Source organism: Ascidiella aspersa, chromosome 1 (assembly GCF_963924565.1).
Source record: "Ascidiella aspersa chromosome 1, kaAscAspe10.2, whole genome shotgun sequence".
Classification (NCBI taxonomy): domain Eukaryota; kingdom Metazoa; phylum Chordata; class Ascidiacea; order Phlebobranchia; family Ascidiidae; genus Ascidiella; species Ascidiella aspersa.
In genome coordinates, this window is record NC_139447.1 from 3,528,380 (window position 1) to 3,545,018 (window position 16,639).

Consider the following 16,639-nt stretch of genomic DNA (forward strand, 5'->3'; position numbering starts at 1 on the left):
AATCGTTGCACTTTGAAAAAAAGGTGGAAGGCATTAAACTTAAATCATCAATATCACCGTGAGTGACCAACAAGGGTTAACAATGAAGTTCACGCCACTGCAAAGTTCAGAAGGGCTAGATCACAGTTGTATCTTTCATTGATCACATGTAAAAAGTGTTGCCACCATGCATAGTAATATAAATCAAAAACAGCTCCTCTGGTAATTGCAATTCTTAACCAACGTTTCGGCAACCTAATCAAGCCGCATTTGTCAGGGTGAAAAACCCTCCCTGACGAAGGCGGCTTGTGTAGGTTGCCGAAACGTTGGTAAAGAATTAAAATTACCAAAGGAGCTGTTTTTGATTTATATTAATCACATGTGTGTGCGTATCCAATATTGAACACATGTGTGTGCGTATCTGTCATTAGGCACTACAAAGTTATGTTATTGTTTATTTTGCAAAACAGGCCCCTCTATCTACCTCGGCGTTTCCCAATTTTTTCACGTTTTTGCTTCTCTAAAATTACGGTTCGGCTAAACAAAACGAACTGTTAGATTTGTGTGCACATAGAGCCTTTTCGTAAAAGGAATTTGTTGTTTTTTGCAGTACAATCTTTTTTTTTAATTATTTTGCACAGTTTGTGCCATATCTGCGTAATTTGTAGGCTCGAAAGTTTCATTTAAAGAAATTGCGTTACGTTTACCGAAATGAATCTAAAAAATAATCTCTGTTAAACATGTACTGAAACAGTTTTGTTATTGGGCTCTGTATTACTTATTGTATCGGCGTTATTGCTATAGTTAAACAAATTTATAGTTCTTATATTTTAGGCAACAGCTAATCAAGTAACAATACCTAATTCTTCCATTTGCAGCATGTTTTAGAACTTACAAATGGCACCAATAATAATTATAGTGTAAAACGTGGTTAGTTGTGCTTTTATTAAAGAGTAATTTGCATTTAAACTCGGTATAATGCGGCCTTTTAATCTTCAACGTCACTCAACTGCAGCAAAATCATGTTGACGGAATATTAATATATGGACCGTGAAACTATTCTTTCACGCCGGTAATTGGTTTTCGCCTCTTGGAAAGGTCAAACCCTTTTTCGACTCATGCCATGCTTTTAATTTATTTAGGTTATTATTTTTGTTCTAATTTTGTTAAAATGTTCCATAGTGTGTGCGGCATATAGCCATTATCGTGGTACCGAAGCTGTTGTTTTTACTTTGCACTGTACAATAAACTCTTGCGTGAAACGCACACTATGCATTTACAAACAAATTATTATCAGTAAAAATAAAAAAAACAGGATTCTCCAAATTGCAGGCTGATGCGGCTCGAAGAGTTTGTTGCTTCGCATATTGAGATTCTTATGTGTAAGTTTAGAGAGTAGGCATATATATTTTGTTTATATGTCCAATGTGTATCCATGCAAATTGTACCTTTATTAGCTGTTTTTTTAGAAATGCAACTATTTCATTTAAAAACATATGGCATATATTTTGGGTGCCAACTGTTTGCTTGTGTTTTAAATTTATGTCATTGGATTTCACATTTTTTATCTATAGCTCAATTGTATAAAAAATGCTTATTGAAACACTTCCTTTTAACCCAAGTCATTTTTCAAAAGGCTTAAGTCAAGTCAAGTCATTTGTGACTTGGGACTCGAGTAAGACAATGTAAAATTCGAGTCCCGAGTCCGACGTGTGCATGTGCAGTACCAAATTTTGGAAACTGATATGGCCGCCAAATGTAAATTGTATGGGTGGAATAGCATGTGGTGGATATTTTCCAACCATGTATTTTGAGTGGATGACACCCATAAAAATGGATTCCTTAATATCCACGCTATTCAGTTGCGTAAATGGGTGGAATGCAGGCTGGAGAGTCTGAGCCGGATTCGGGACTCATCGAAATATCATATTTGACCGTAGTCGGATTCGAGACTCCGAGGTGGAACTCAAGTTTATTATTTTAACCGGATTTGAACTCGGGTTTCTTTAAACCAACTCCGCAGCCCTAATAAGAACACGAAGTTATTGAGAAATTATTTTTGTTTTGAACATGGGAGGGTGGTTTGGGATAATATTGTTCTATACTTTTCTCTCTGGCGTTCGCTGTAAAAACGTGACATGCATTTAAACATGCGTTTTGAGCTTGGCTATTTAACACAGTAATAAATTCAACCCGATTGGGCTTCCACGAGATCACGCCACGCATTATACACATTATAAAGCGATTTGTTTGCTGTCTTTGAGCGAAAACCATCGCTAATATGAGACAGTGATATTGGGCGAATTTTATTAAAAAAAAAAAATAATATACACGAATGGTTTAGACTGAGCCATGCGATTTTTGTGTTGGATTTGAAAAACAATTTCTTCTCATTGGAGAATGACATGCAGGAGAGCATGAGAGACTTTGATATGCACAGAATCAGATACTTGGCGTATAGTAAGGTGTTCGAAAACTGAGCCATGCAGTTTTTTTTTTGTTTGATAAAACAATTTACTCGCATTACAAACTGACATACAGTCTTTGGTATTCACAGAATTAGGTATACTTGGGGTAATAGTAAGGGTGATTGTCAAGGCATAATGCTGTATTAGATTGTTAAGTAGTTACACAGAAAAGTCGCGAATTTTTTTTAAGTTTGTTTTTGTTGTTCTGCAAGCTGAAAAATATCACGAATTTACAGCAGAGGCCCAGACTTGCTTTCTGCAGGCTGAACGAGTCCGTAGAGCCTATACTCTTGAAACAGGTTATATAAAAATAACTTAGAACAGAAGTCAAGAAAAGACACACTTCAGGTCATGTCCGCCACAAAGAATGTGGCCAATGACGTCAAACTAGTTATCAGAAGTAGTGACATCATGCTTCGCAAGCCTGCCGATGGAACCACTGAAACAAACATAAATCCCTTTAACTTAATTAAATTTAGATGAACAAAAATGCTCAGCAATTAGGTTAAATGTAAAGTAGTCCACCATTCATCATCATTATAATATCAGTATAAGTTTTATCAGACAGTGAAGTAACTTGCATAAAAACAATGGCAATAGGGTATAATTTGAAAGAGCTCTCTTGCCGGTTTTAATGTTGGCTACTTATCATATCTGCAGTTAATATATACACTGTCGTACTATAAACAAAACTTGATAGCCCAGTCGGTAAATCAAAGGTCGTATATTCCCGCGGTCGTTAGTTCGACTCTCACTATCGGCAGTATTTAAATAATATAGTGGACAAGAGTTCAGTTTTCCAGCGAACGCGTTCGGTCAGCAAAAACTCAGGATGTTTCATTGATGACGTCAAACGGAAGTGACGTACCCACCTGCGTAAACATACGTCATAGAGCACGTGCTCTTGCCGGCGATGTTGAAAGCCATGCAGTAGTAGCTTCCCTCATCGAACGATGTGACACTCTGCCGAGCGAAAAGCAAAACGTTTAATAAACACAAGTTCTGCAGCAGCGGTTCCCAAACTGGGGTCCGTACAGCAGTTTCAGAGAGCCCACAAGGAGAATTAGTCTTTTAAGTTTTTCAAAATTAGTTTTTTTGTTTTAAACATTATCTGTCACCATTATTGTCTTTAGTTATGCTTGTTTATTAGATATAAAGATGACACATTAGAAATAATCGTGACTGCACTAGCCACTAGTATACTACAAGAAACATTGCTCAACTGACCGTTGAATTTTTATAGGGCCGCGAAATATCAAAATATAATTCCAACGGGTCCACTAGGAAAACTTTTTAGAAAAGTTTGGGAACCGCTGTTTTACAGCATGGCATATTCTACCTCGAAAATGCATGTTTAAGCCAAATAGGTAGAGTGAATCGACAGAATCTTAAATAAGAATCGTTATTTTAAGATGGTGTCGATTTAATCCACCTACTTAGCTGTTGGATTCATTTTCAAGCTACATTATAGTCATAGATCCGTGTATAATGTACTTAAATGCATGTTATAACTCCTTGAAATGTATCTTCGCCAATTTAGAATGCACTTCGTAATGTATAAGTTTTACTAGCTTAAGCGCTTTTACAATATTTTTTTTTAATATTGCCAACAAAATAGAAACCACGCAAACCCAAAATAAACTTAAGATTATAAAACTGCCATCCTAGAAATCAATGATCTTAAACTATCAAAGAAACTCGGAATGTTGGAGCACAAGAAAAACAACTGCTGACCTTGAAGCTCAGAACTCCGCTCTTGGGATGATAGCTGAAACTTGAGTTGTAGTGTTCTGGGCTCAACTGCTTGTGGTACGGAAGCTGCTTGCCGTCCTTGTACCAGTGATAAAACGGCGCCGGAATCCCTGAAGTTCAGAAAAGTTTGTGTTGGTTCTGTTTAATATTAGTTGAACCAGTAATGTCCAAAGTTCCCAACCATTAATTCAGTGTTTTCCAACCCATGAGTCGACACCGAAAATTGGAGCGCAGACTGCAATAGTTTTACACAGTTAGATTAATTGAGATTTGTTCGAAACCAGGGGTGTCCAACAAGCGGCACGCGTGAAAAAATGTGGCAGGCGATCTAATAAAAAGTGGCACGCAAGCCCTCCCCCTGAAAAACTAAACTTGTTATTTAGCGAATTGCCAAAAAAGCTCAATTTGTTATTCAGCTAATTGTCAGAAAATACTAAGTTTGTTATATAGCCAATTGCAATTGTTTGTTCAATCACGACAACCAACAATTATACTTTTGATATAGTAACAATATACTGTGTGGAGGCCAGCATTCACATAATATTATATAGCTTGGTGTGAAGAAACCAAAGTCAGCTCACCGATAGACACTTTGATGCAGTGATGCGCATTTCTACTAGACAGTTTTATTTCAAGTTTAAATAAAACGTTTGTATTTTTGGTTAAAAAGCGCATTTATGATTAAAAAGAATTAGTTCGGTTAAGAAAGCACGGGAAGAAGTTATAAGATTTGGCACGCCGGCATGTTTGAGTTGGACACCCCTGTTCTAAACAAATCTAGCGACACGCTCTTACGCATAATAAGTGAATTTAAAGTAAATGGCTAAACAAATGTTAGGTGGCGATTCAAAATGGCGATGTCACGTTTGACTGATTATAGCTTTTCTTACCATCGGATGAGCTGCAGGTAAATCCCGAGCGTCTTCCAATTGTCATTCGGTTGCCGGGAGGAAATGCACACACCGGTTTGGTCGGCTTCACTGCATAAATAAAACTTGCATTAACAAGGTATATTCAATAGTAAGCTTAGTGTGTATTTCCACAACAGATTCCTGCCCTCCAACAGAACACATAATGCCTATGATAAAAGTTCTAAAATTTTAAAATAAGGGTGCGCTTCTCAAGCTATAACCAGGAAAAGTTTATTATAAATATGCACTTTGCCATATAATTGAATGACATCATCAGTTTATGTTATTCAGTATTATATAATCACACAGCAATTGATACACGATTTCCGCTTTTAAGTACACAGTGATAAGTAGTGCACGTCAGGGATTCGATGCATGCATGTTGGTAATTGATTCTTTTACATAGCTTTTTTTAAATTGAGTTGCGAGATTTTAGTTTATCCAAATCAAGTTGGAATTGATTGATTTTATCATTTTGAAAAGGTGTTTACCAAAGTCTGAAAGTAGGCCTAATGTTTTTCAAAGTTATAACACCAAATGGGCTTCAACATTGAAAGGTTGTATTCGTTTGTTAATTTACTCTGGAAAGTTTCTTATTGCGCAAAAACCAAACCATGGCTAGAATGTATACGCAAGCTCAGTATCACCCTTTGTATCGAACAAATAACGATACTAGTTGGCTTCGAGCATGGGCTCGATATTATTGCATATGTCTATTTAGGATAGCAATACCCAGTGGTTCTTTAACTTATTTAGCTTGCGGTACAATAATACAAAAACAGCGTAACGCTTTTCTTTTTTTTGTTCAACCCTTATTGGATTTCGTGCGAAAATAGTTTTGCCAGTTTATGAGTGCCTTTTGTGAGCGGTTTGGTTGGTTATTTAATTCTAATGTATAGCGCTTTTTACAAAACCTGTATATGTTTTTTCACATCGAAAACATACTCTCGTCATACTTTAAAATTATTCAAGGCATACCGGTGTTCCGCCGCGGACAATTTAAGAATCACTGAACCAATCGCTATATGATAAATCATGGGTAGTAGTTTTCAGTTTTTCGCTAATTTACAGTTGTTCCAAGGCTCAAATCTGTTTTAAAAGTCAAAGGACTTTTAGAAGTGATTTGGTGATATTTGGTGCAACAAGCGGCATAAAACAACAGGCATCGAACGAGCACAGCACGCATATGCACCGTTGATCAGTGGTTGACCGTGGTTTGTCGACTTTGCGTGCTCGCTACCGATGTTGGCAAACTTTCGACTGTCAGTGGATAGTGTGCTGTCAGCAGTGGTCAGTTTCTTCCTACCTAGCACTGTGAGGTTGTAGCTTGCAGTTCCGAAGCTCGGGTCCTCTCCAGGAAAGCTCACCGTACATCTGTAGTAGCCTGGGGAAAACAGAGAACAATTAACACTTTGGCTTTCTTTCCAACGTTATAAAAAAAACATTATTTTAATAAGGTAATTTCTAAGGGTGGTGTTTATCACATAGTTGAGCGTCAATTTCTTGCGGGTGATTTTTCGAAACCGCTTTAAAAATGAATAATGAGAAATACAAAAATCTAACAAGTTTTCTTACCACAGAAATGGTAAAACAACTTACTGGTTATTATTCAAAACATACGGTGAATGACGTTTGGAACCGTGGACAAAACGCCAGTCACAATTCGTGACCATACTTGTTTATCAGTTTCTATATTTAAGTAGTTCTATTGCCCCGTGCGTAAACCATGGGGTGGTTAGAAGAGGTTGTTCAGCGACATGATGATAACGCAATGTTGCGTCAGCATTTTGCTAACATATTACATAAGCAAAAAGTCACGGGAATGTCGCGACTTGAAAATTTACAGTCGTATCCAATAGTGTGTATGTATATTGTATTACGTGATAGGGTTTTCCATATGTTTAGTCCGCCAGATTTTTAAAGAAATTGCTACTTTATGTAACCCTTAAGGATAAATAGTGAAAACAGGATTTTATTTAGAATCTGCACGTAATTGTTTAAGTCAGTTTTCAACGTTATATGGCTTACGGCACTCCCAGAAATAACAAATGGATTGCAGTGCCCGTGCTTTACATTTAAGCGGAAATTAACGTTAAGTGGTTTGTTGTAATGTCACTTTAAACAGGACTGGAACAGCACAATGAACTTTATAAATGTGGGAAACAACCATTTAACTTATTGCACACTAATCGTCCTAAAAGTTGTACGAAAGAGGTTTATCTATATTCCATAGAGTAAAAATTTGAATCTAAATAAACCCAGATAAATCTAGGCACCATTAAACATTGAGCATTAACAAATGCACCCCGGTTGAGAATAACGTATATGCATAAATATTGTTGAAATTTAACCTACCAGACGTAAGACCCTAACCACCTTCCTATGTGTACTGAAACAAAGTCTTTTTTAATCTAAAAAGTCCGCCATATTTTCCATTCACAAACCCTTATAAATTTCTAAACTGACGCCGGTTTTCGTTCTGTGAGTCATTTAGCATACAGCCAGAAATTCTATCGGCAGCGCTGCCGCATTTAAAAACCAAATTTCGACGCAGAAGGTTTTAATTAAGCATCCCGATTTGGCAATTTAGACGTGCAGCCTATACCAAGTCGATTAGAATTATTAATAGACGACTATCTAAACTTTCTAAAGCAGTGGTCTGATGCAGACTAAAAATATAAAACGAAATTCGCGGCACACGGTATACAAAACCGTTTATAACTTCACAGTCACCTTGTAACTTCACAGTCACCATGAATCCACAGGAATGTAGTAAGTAAAAACTGTAATGCTATTAGTTATCTCATGGATGGGGTTCTTCTAAATATCGCATACTTGAATGCACTCCAATGTGTTATTTGCAAATATATAAATAGTTTCGCGCCACACTACAGAATCTCTCTAGGCACACAGTTTAAGAATCACCGATCTAGAATCTTACGTCACACTTAAGAAATAGCAAAAAAAATAATATTTCAGTGGAATGGACTGAATAATATATTCAACGCATATAACACTCGGACAAACGTTACCAGAGGACACAATTACGGCATAGAAAACCTCAGTGGTTATTAAACTTTTTCACCGGGTTGACCTCTTTGCCTTCTTGGCAGAATTAGAAATCTTATAATTTCTTTTATAGAAAAACCTACAAAAGACTTACACTAATATAATACTCTTGTGTTCAAATCAATAAGACGGGCGTGTTCGAACCAATAAGAATAATCAGATCAGAAAACTAATTTAAGAATATTGAGATGACACCTTAAAAGTTTCTCACTGACCCCCAGCTTTGGCGGTTAAGGCATTACTTGTGCGAATATTTCAAGGGCAAAAATCAACCCTTTCTCAAGCTTTCTTGGAAATCTGTTTATTCGGTTTGTATGCGCCAAAAACGGCTTGCGGCGCTACACAAAGCTCTTGCTACACATAACCACCGTGCGATAACTTAACGCAAAAGACCCCAAACCTCAAGCAAAAAGTTACATATATTTAACCTAATTCTTTCGTGTTTGAAAAGCACTGTTAGAAAACAATGTGATAAGAAAGATGAGTCCAAACCAAAAGGAGGTTTAACAAATTGCTAGCCTCAACAACCCTGAGGTTACTCAGCCCTCGTATAAAAAAACAAGAAACGATATTATCATCTTTACCTGTATCGCTCCTCTTAACGCTGTGGATGACGAGTGTGGCTTGAGGTTGAAGCGAGAAGTTGCCGGCGAAATGCGGCGTAACTTTATCGTCCACGATGAGTCTTCCTCCCCGACTGGCAGCCGACTTGCTACGAATCCACTCAATCCTAAACAAATATAAGTATCTTGGTTGATGGACGTATTTGTCTTATTTAAAACTGAAAACAAGTGGAACTCCTGTGGAATTATATTTCACTGTTGACGAGCTTTCTCACAACCGTGCTTCATCACATCTGACTCACAGAATTCATATTCGTTCTTGAGAAAGAATTTGTTCGCGTACTTATTTGATGATTAGCTTCGTTGTACCAATGAAAATAGCACTTATTATTATACGAACATAAAGGTGCGTCTTTTATGCCTAGACAGCAATCACCAATCCAGCCAAGCTAATGTCAATTTAAAAAGTGCGGTTGTGCGAATGCTCGTCAACTTCGAAATACAATTTGTCGGTGTTTTCAGTTTTTCAAATATAACTATTTATATTTATCGGGAGTGATATTTTCAAGTAAGGGGGGATCCGATCTCTAATGGGGTTGTTTTATTTAGTTTTCTTTCATGCTTTTAAAAATGTTATAAAAAGGATTTAGGTTTAATTCTATTTAGTAAACTGCGTTTTTTACAAGAAGTCTAAATAATTAGTGAGGTAAAAAACGAATCTCTTTTTCATTTAATTCAAAGTTTAAAAGGATTCGTTTATAAAAAGCAGTTTTATTTTGTTGGCTCAGTGATTTCAACAACCCTTTAATGTCCGATACTTGATATTCCGATACCGATAACCGATATTTTGGGCAAAAAGTATCGAGATCCGATCCGATCCGATACAAAATGACGTCATTACTCTGCTCAAATAAGCAGGTAATTCAAGGAATAAATTCCTATAATAACTTGGTGTCCGACTTAGTATCTGCTTGGCATACGATATGGAAATGTTCAAGTTTACTTTAAACCAGGGATGCGGAGTCGGAGTTCGACTCAGGACTCAGGACTCAGGACTCGGGACTCGGGACTCGGGACTCGGGACTCGGGACTCGGGACTCGGGACTCGGGACTCGGGACTCGGGACTCGGGACTCGGGACTCGGGACTCGGGACTCGGGACTCGGGACTCGGGACTCGGGACTCGGGACTCGGGACTCGGGACTCGAGTAAGACCACGTAAAACTACCCGAGTCCCGAGTCCGACGTGCGCATGCGCAGTATCAATTTTAAAACTGTTAAGGCGGCAAAATGTAAGTTGTAAAAGTGCAATAGCAAATGGTGAAATATGTTTAAACCATATAATGCGGGTGGATCAATTATGACACCAACATAAGTGGATTGCAGAAAATCCACCTTAATTTAGTTGCGTAAATAGGTAAAATACAGGCTGTAGAGTCGGAGCTGGACTCGGGACTCGACAAAATCTTACATTTGTCCGGAGTCGGACCCGGGAGTTGGACTCGGGTTGTTTTTAACCGACTCCGCAGCCCTGCTTTAAACTACAACTAATTGATTTTTCTGAGGCTACTACCCGTTTGACTGTTTTAAAATTACCTCAAAAAACGTCGTACAAATTTCGACTGAGAATGCTTGTTTTTACGCCAACTTTTGAAAAGTAGCAGGGGAAGATTTTTGATAAAAAAAAGTGTAAAAAATCATTCCAGAAATAAAATCGTTCAAAAAATGGTTTCAGAAATAAAATCCTAAAATCGTTTAAAATTTTTCAAAAAATCGTTTTAGAAATAAAATCGTTTAAAGTCATTCAAAAATCGTTTCAGAAACTGAATCACGGACATCATTTTGTATGGAAACATGTTTCGGGGACAGTAGGTTAAACTAGCCACACCCCCTCCACTACGGGTCTGAGTAATATCATGGTTAACATTATTTCCATCAGACTATACTCTTAACTCCGCAGGCTTGTGCCTTAACTAATTGTGTTAGGGTTCGGCTGACATTTTGGCAGCACATTTGTGACTTGTAAAAACGCACAGAGAGTCATACCCCGGGTTGTTAAACCGTACCGTTATGATCGTACTGGTATATTTCCAGGAAATAGCAGAGACTTTTCGCTGCTCGTATCTACGTCAAAGTGTGCATTCGGTCACGTAATATGGTGGGCTGTACGCAGACTGGGTCAACTAGATAATTCTAGTTTTCTATTCTATAGAATTAGAGCAAAATCCTATTCTAATTTGTAAATTGATTGTGTATCCTCATTCTACATCTAATCTAGTTCGGATTTAATTAAAAACGCTACTTTCTCCAACAGCATTTTTATTTTCTGCGTCATAACAAAGAATTTGAATTATTACATTTCGGTTGGAACAATTGTTAGTGATTTTTACAGTCTGAAAAGAATATGATATGCTAAAAACATATAAAATTAGCACAGAGATACCAACCAAGCACATTCCTATAAATTGCGATTTAAATGAAATTGATTGTGAATAAATTATAGGTTAAATTCTGATTTTAAACAATTCGGTAATTTTAATCTAATTTGGAAAAACTGAAATGCTCTAATTCTAATCTAATTTTGAAAAGCTAAAATAAATCTAGTTGTCCAAGTCTGGCTGTACGTAGAAGTAAACATGTCAAAATGGGAACCCTGCAGAATAAGTGTCTACTAAATTTGTATGCTCCATCTAGGTTGTGCAAAATCATTTCCCTAAAACTTATATTTAAAGATGTTTCGTTTTTCATACAGGAAACATCAAGGATCCTTTAGATTCAATGATTCGTATATAAAGGGTTGAATCTATTGCTGGGGAATTGTAACGAAATATTAAAAAAAAATTAGCAATTTTAAACATGGTAATTAAAAGCCCCTCTGGACCTTATATTAATTTTTCAAAAAAGAAATTGGGCGACCCAAGCAAATGTTATCTACTTTTGTACGCGATTGGATGTTTATTTTATGTCAAAGTATAAACTTATCACAGAATTTTGGCGTAATGTGATAAAATAGCAGTTTTATAAACAAGTCATTTTCAAATGACTTAAGTCAAGTCAAGTAATTTAAAAAAATGTGACGCCTTAAGTGCACTTAAGTCAAGTCGTTGACTTAAAAGTCAGTACAACACTGATAAGAGTTACTCTCTGCGTATCTTTGCGCTATTTTTTCTGTAATTTTATTTTTGGCATAACGTGACTAAACAAGTCATTCTCAAATCAAGTCAAAATGTTATGAAAACTGTGACGACTTAAGTGTACCTAAGTCAAGTCATTGACGGGGGTTTTATATTTTTTAATATTTTTTAGTTTTAGTGAAGGTGAAACAACCAAAACATTGATAGAGTTAACTCGTTACATTTTCTTGTTTACTCAGATTCTGGATCTCATAAGCCGAAGACGCCTGATGGTGCTAAGTAAAGTTTGTTTTTTTGTTGGTACAAGCAAATATGTGAAGCGGCAAGATAAACACATATTGCAGGAATAAATTGGAAAAAGTCATTTTAGCATAACGTGACTAAACAAGTCATTCTCAAATCAAGTCAAAGTATTATGAAAACTATGACGACTTAAGTGTACCTAAGTCAAGTCATTGACGGGGTTTTTAGACTCTTTTATCGCGGACCCCTGGGGTTACTTTTTTGCTCGCGTGTTTTTTTAGAGCTGACTCCATAATATGACGTTATAAAACGAGTGAATCTAAGAAACCTTCTATTTTCGGTCCAAATTAGTTTTAAGTCTATATACATTCAGTGCTAAAACTTTATTTTGAATTAAACTTTTTTTTTCAAAAATTCATAACTCTATAAATAACTCACTAATAGTTAATAAGGCTTTCGAGGATCCCTTAAAACTACTTCACGCACCCCCAAAGGGTCCGTTAACCCCAGTTTAATAACCCCTGACTTAAGTCATTACAAGACTAGTACGCAGAGATACTTTCTTTACCTCTTTCGTCCATTAGGGTTTTGAGCGCTGTAGGTGCATATTAGCTTGACTCTGTCCCCCTCTATCGCTTGTAGCTTGTATTCCTTGTAACCTCCTTGTACGCTTACACGAACCCCGTGCGTGCGAGTTAATACTGAAAAGAGAGGAAACGATGATTACAAATTGGTTGCGAGCGCTACGTTTAGAGGGTGATTAGGTTTTAAATGTCTTGTTAGGCATTGTTTTGCATTATTTGCTCGTTTCATTTCCTTGATTCAGCCTCATTAGTAAGTTGTGACTCGTTTACGGTTTGAAAAGGTAAGTATGTCGTTCTTATGACGCTTGTGATCTTTTTATTTTACTAACTCAAGCCCGCAGTGCAGCTATTGAAACACGTTACGTTTTGGGGCGATTTTTACGCCCAGCGCAGCTCACTGCAGCTGTAGTGAAAATAATTTCACGCCCAGTGCAGCTGTAGTGTAAACGGGCCTTAAATGTTAACATTTTCACTATGCCAAAAAAAAAAATCGCTGGAGTAAAGTTAATCAACCGTGTTAGGATTTCTAAACTATCTGTAAATGCCCCAAATGGAACTGCAATGCATCGAGTGCGGCGTGTTTCATGACCGACATTAAGCGACTTAGGGCAACTACATTTGCCATATCACGTTTGTTAGCATTTTGACGCGTAATGTTTCACTGTCCTATTTCGCAACCATAAAAAATCGAAGCTGTGGGCCTACAGCTGGGACACCGCCTATCTTGCTTTGGTCGATGAAATCCATTTGATTTCATGACTCAGTGCAAATTTCAAGTATAAATATATTTGGTGTAAGAGAATTAACATTTGGTGATTACCCGTTTTCGAGAGTTTTTCATCAAAAAATACATTGTTTTTAAACGAACAAATTAAAAAAAAACAGTTTATATTTAACATTTTGCCAAACTTAAAAATGAGTTCTTTTTTCGAAAAACTAGTATGGTATATATATTTTAAAAACTAGTATGGTATATATATATTGGTACTACGTAGATAAAGCAATATCTGCCAATGTGTACTTGTGTAGAGACATGTTCTTTAAAACAGAATTCTATGTTTTAGGAGACATATCCCCTAATTAGACATTTTTCAATAAATACCATGACCCTTAAGCTTGCCTTATATAGTGCAATAAACCCTTCTAATATGCCAACTGTGACAGATATAATCCCGGTTTACAAGATTTGGCAATTGTTACAAACTAGCACGTTTTTTAAACAGCAAACTTTCATTTACAATAAACTTCCCCCTGCACGATTATCAGCACATTGCAATGCACGACAGCCAATCTGTCAAAACGTAACGTCCCCGTTGTTTTGGGCACATTTTATTCGTTCCTATAACGCTACGCTGTTTATATTTCCACCAAGCTTTACCTTTAACGAGATTACTTACCAAGCAGCCACGTGGCCATGATCGACAGTAAAACACCTCTCAGTAAAGTCCGGTACATTTCGAAGAAAAGAAAGTAACTTTTATATTCGTTTAGATCGAAGTTTTAATCTTTTACAAGATGTAATCTGTTGACAAAAACATTTCATGCTCTTTTTTAAAATTCTAGACAAAAAAGAAACACCAACTGATCATAAAACGTTTTTAGTAATTTAAATCAGCGATTCTTTAAACTGCGTACCGCAGCACAATGGTGTGCTTTAAAAGATTCTAAAGTGTGCCGCTGGATTATATATATATATATATATTATTTTAAAATCACCAGACTAACTTGTCAAATTTACAGTTTTTTAAGTCAACTTCAAAAACCAACGTGTCAATGTATAGCTTATAAAACGTTCTGTCTTTCAGGATCTTGAATACACTTTCCTAACCAATAGCAACAACAGGAAGTAACGTTTGGTTTGGTAATCATATTGCTTACACGCACCAAACTATCATGATCTTTGGAAAGGCTTACTAGGCTATCACTTCCAACCCTGTGTGCCCTCAAAGAAGTAAACACAGCCTACCATTCATCAGCATAACTTCAAATGGTAGAGGAAAAGTTTAGCGCGCACGTTTCATGAATCAACACTTTCACCATTGTCATGCTTTCGAGAAGCACTCAACTATCTACCCCAAGTTACGTCATAACTCGTGACGTATGCGTCCAGTACTACTCGCCTGTATACGTCATCAGAATGACGAAAAGTGGTTGCAACTTTACAGTAATATCGTCACATTATCAGGATTTAGCAATATTACATTAGGAAAGGCAATATTTTTAGCGAAATGTGAGAGGCAATATAACGGAATGGAATGATTGCTTTTAAAACGACAACTAATTTCGACTTTTTGTTGTTCGATCTGCTCGCGTATACGTAAATTTAAAACAATGGTATCACGTTAAAATCACCTGACGTTTTAAAGTTAAAATCGTTGTCCACTAAGTTGTTTCTCGTAAGGCCAGTTTGGTATTTCATGTCTAAAACTTGTAAATAAGTTTTGTTTAGGTAATCATGAAAAATATATGTAAATAACCGTGTGGTCAAATGGGTTGCAATTTGCATAGTAGTCATTATAATCACAAATTCAACTTATGAAATATAAAGTAGAGACGTAAATATCTTGGGTGTCTGAATCATAAGTTGCGAAATGAAAATCAATATTACAATATTGTTTGCTATTTTGATATGGGAATCAATAGCGTTTGAATAGCCCTTTTCGTAATAAATGCTCATCATTAAAATCCCACAAAGTGGTATTTTGGCCTCTTTGGCTTTGGCAATCTAGCACTTATTTGTTAGCTTTCCACGAGTGCATTTTAGGCAATAATCAATCATCCTAATAGTGCAAGATGCAGAGATGGCTTGCGTTTCTATCTTTACACGAGATAGAAAAAAAAGCAATTTAGTCAAGTTAAAGTTTGCCTAAAACACATTTCAGCAAGATAATAAATAATAAATCGTTCAAATTTGACTGGCAGCTCAAAGACTTAATCACACCAACATTTGGATGTTACTTGAAATTGAACCTTGCTAAAGCTTGTGTAGCTAAAGCCTTCAAAACTGAGGTCACAAAATATTACTTTGCTTTGCTGAACAAAACCATTAGACAGCAGAAAAACAAAAGCAGCATGTTCAAGATGTCTTCTCTGTTCCACCGACTTACTAATAGTTGTAAACACAAAGCGAAATGATTCGGCTCTTTTTGTGGGTCACGTTTTTGAGGCACGTCCCCCATTTGCGCCAACCAGCAAACAAGTGTGACGCAACAATCTACTGTTGATGACGTAGGGTGGCGGTCACGTGCTTCCTGGCGTCTGCTGAGCAATATAACATCGCTTGCATGTTTCCTAGAATGGAAAGATTGTGGGCCGCATTATGCTAATATGACCGACTCTGCTATTGTCAAACTAAATCAGAAGCCCAAGCCTCTAAAACAGAATTCTGGTTTAACTTCTGGCTAATAATTGAAAATTTGTACTATTGAGAAGTTTAATTTAGTTGCAAAACGGAATTTTCCGTTTGGCCGAAGTTTAGAACACAGATCATTGTAAGAAATAACTTTAGGGCAAAATGATTGGAGGTTTTAGTTATATGCAGTAAGAATTTCAAAGTCCATATAGAAATATCTAACATTTTGAACGTTTAGAATAACTATTTATTTGAATCAGTGTCTTCTCACCATGTTAAATTTAAATAAAGAATTATTGAAAACGTTCAAAATGTTCCAAATTTCTTTAACTAATATTCCCATTACTGAGAGTGTTTGATGAAACATGCCAAAAGACTGACCTAAAGAAATGGTTGTCAAGATTGTAATACATTTGTCGTTAGACAGTGCTAACCGATTATCAGATTTACAATTAGTTCAATACGGTTATCACCAAGGATTAAATCAGCAATCCTAAAAACTACAGACAAAATTAAAAAAATGCAGCGAACTTAAAACTCTATGTTAAAAGAGACAAAGGTAACATAAAACCAACGTTTGGTCAC

The 16,639-nt window shown here is 36.5% G+C and overlaps 1 protein-coding gene across 1 annotated transcript; it reads right to left on the bottom strand.

The window, feature by feature from the left end:
• Positions 1-4,111: 4,111 nt before the first annotated feature.
• LOC146166589 (junctional adhesion molecule A-like) lies at positions 4,112-14,157 on the bottom strand. The gene is made up of 7 exons (XM_083391365.1): positions 14,100-14,157; positions 12,687-12,819; positions 8,764-8,909; positions 6,417-6,494; positions 5,090-5,179; positions 4,182-4,309; positions 4,112-4,132 (listed from the first exon to the last, which is right to left on the bottom strand). Exons 1-7 carry the CDS (start codon positions 14,155-14,157, stop codon positions 4,112-4,114), a joined length of 654 nt encoding a protein of 217 aa, XP_083247491.1.
• Positions 14,158-16,639: the final 2,482 nt, after the last annotated feature.

Coding starts and splice junctions, on each gene's coding strand:
- LOC146166589 (XM_083391365.1), bottom strand. CDS start 14,157: ATGTACCGGACTTTACTGAGAGGTGTTTTACTGTCGATCATGGCCACG. Junction 8,910..12,686: donor AACCCTAATGGACGAAAGAG/GTAAAGAAAGTA, acceptor ATATTTGTTTAG/GATTGAGTGGATTCGTAGCA. Junction 4,133..4,181: donor GCGGAGTTCTGAGCTTCAAG/GTCAGCAGTTGT, acceptor TTTCTTTGATAG/TTTAAGATCATTGATTTCTA.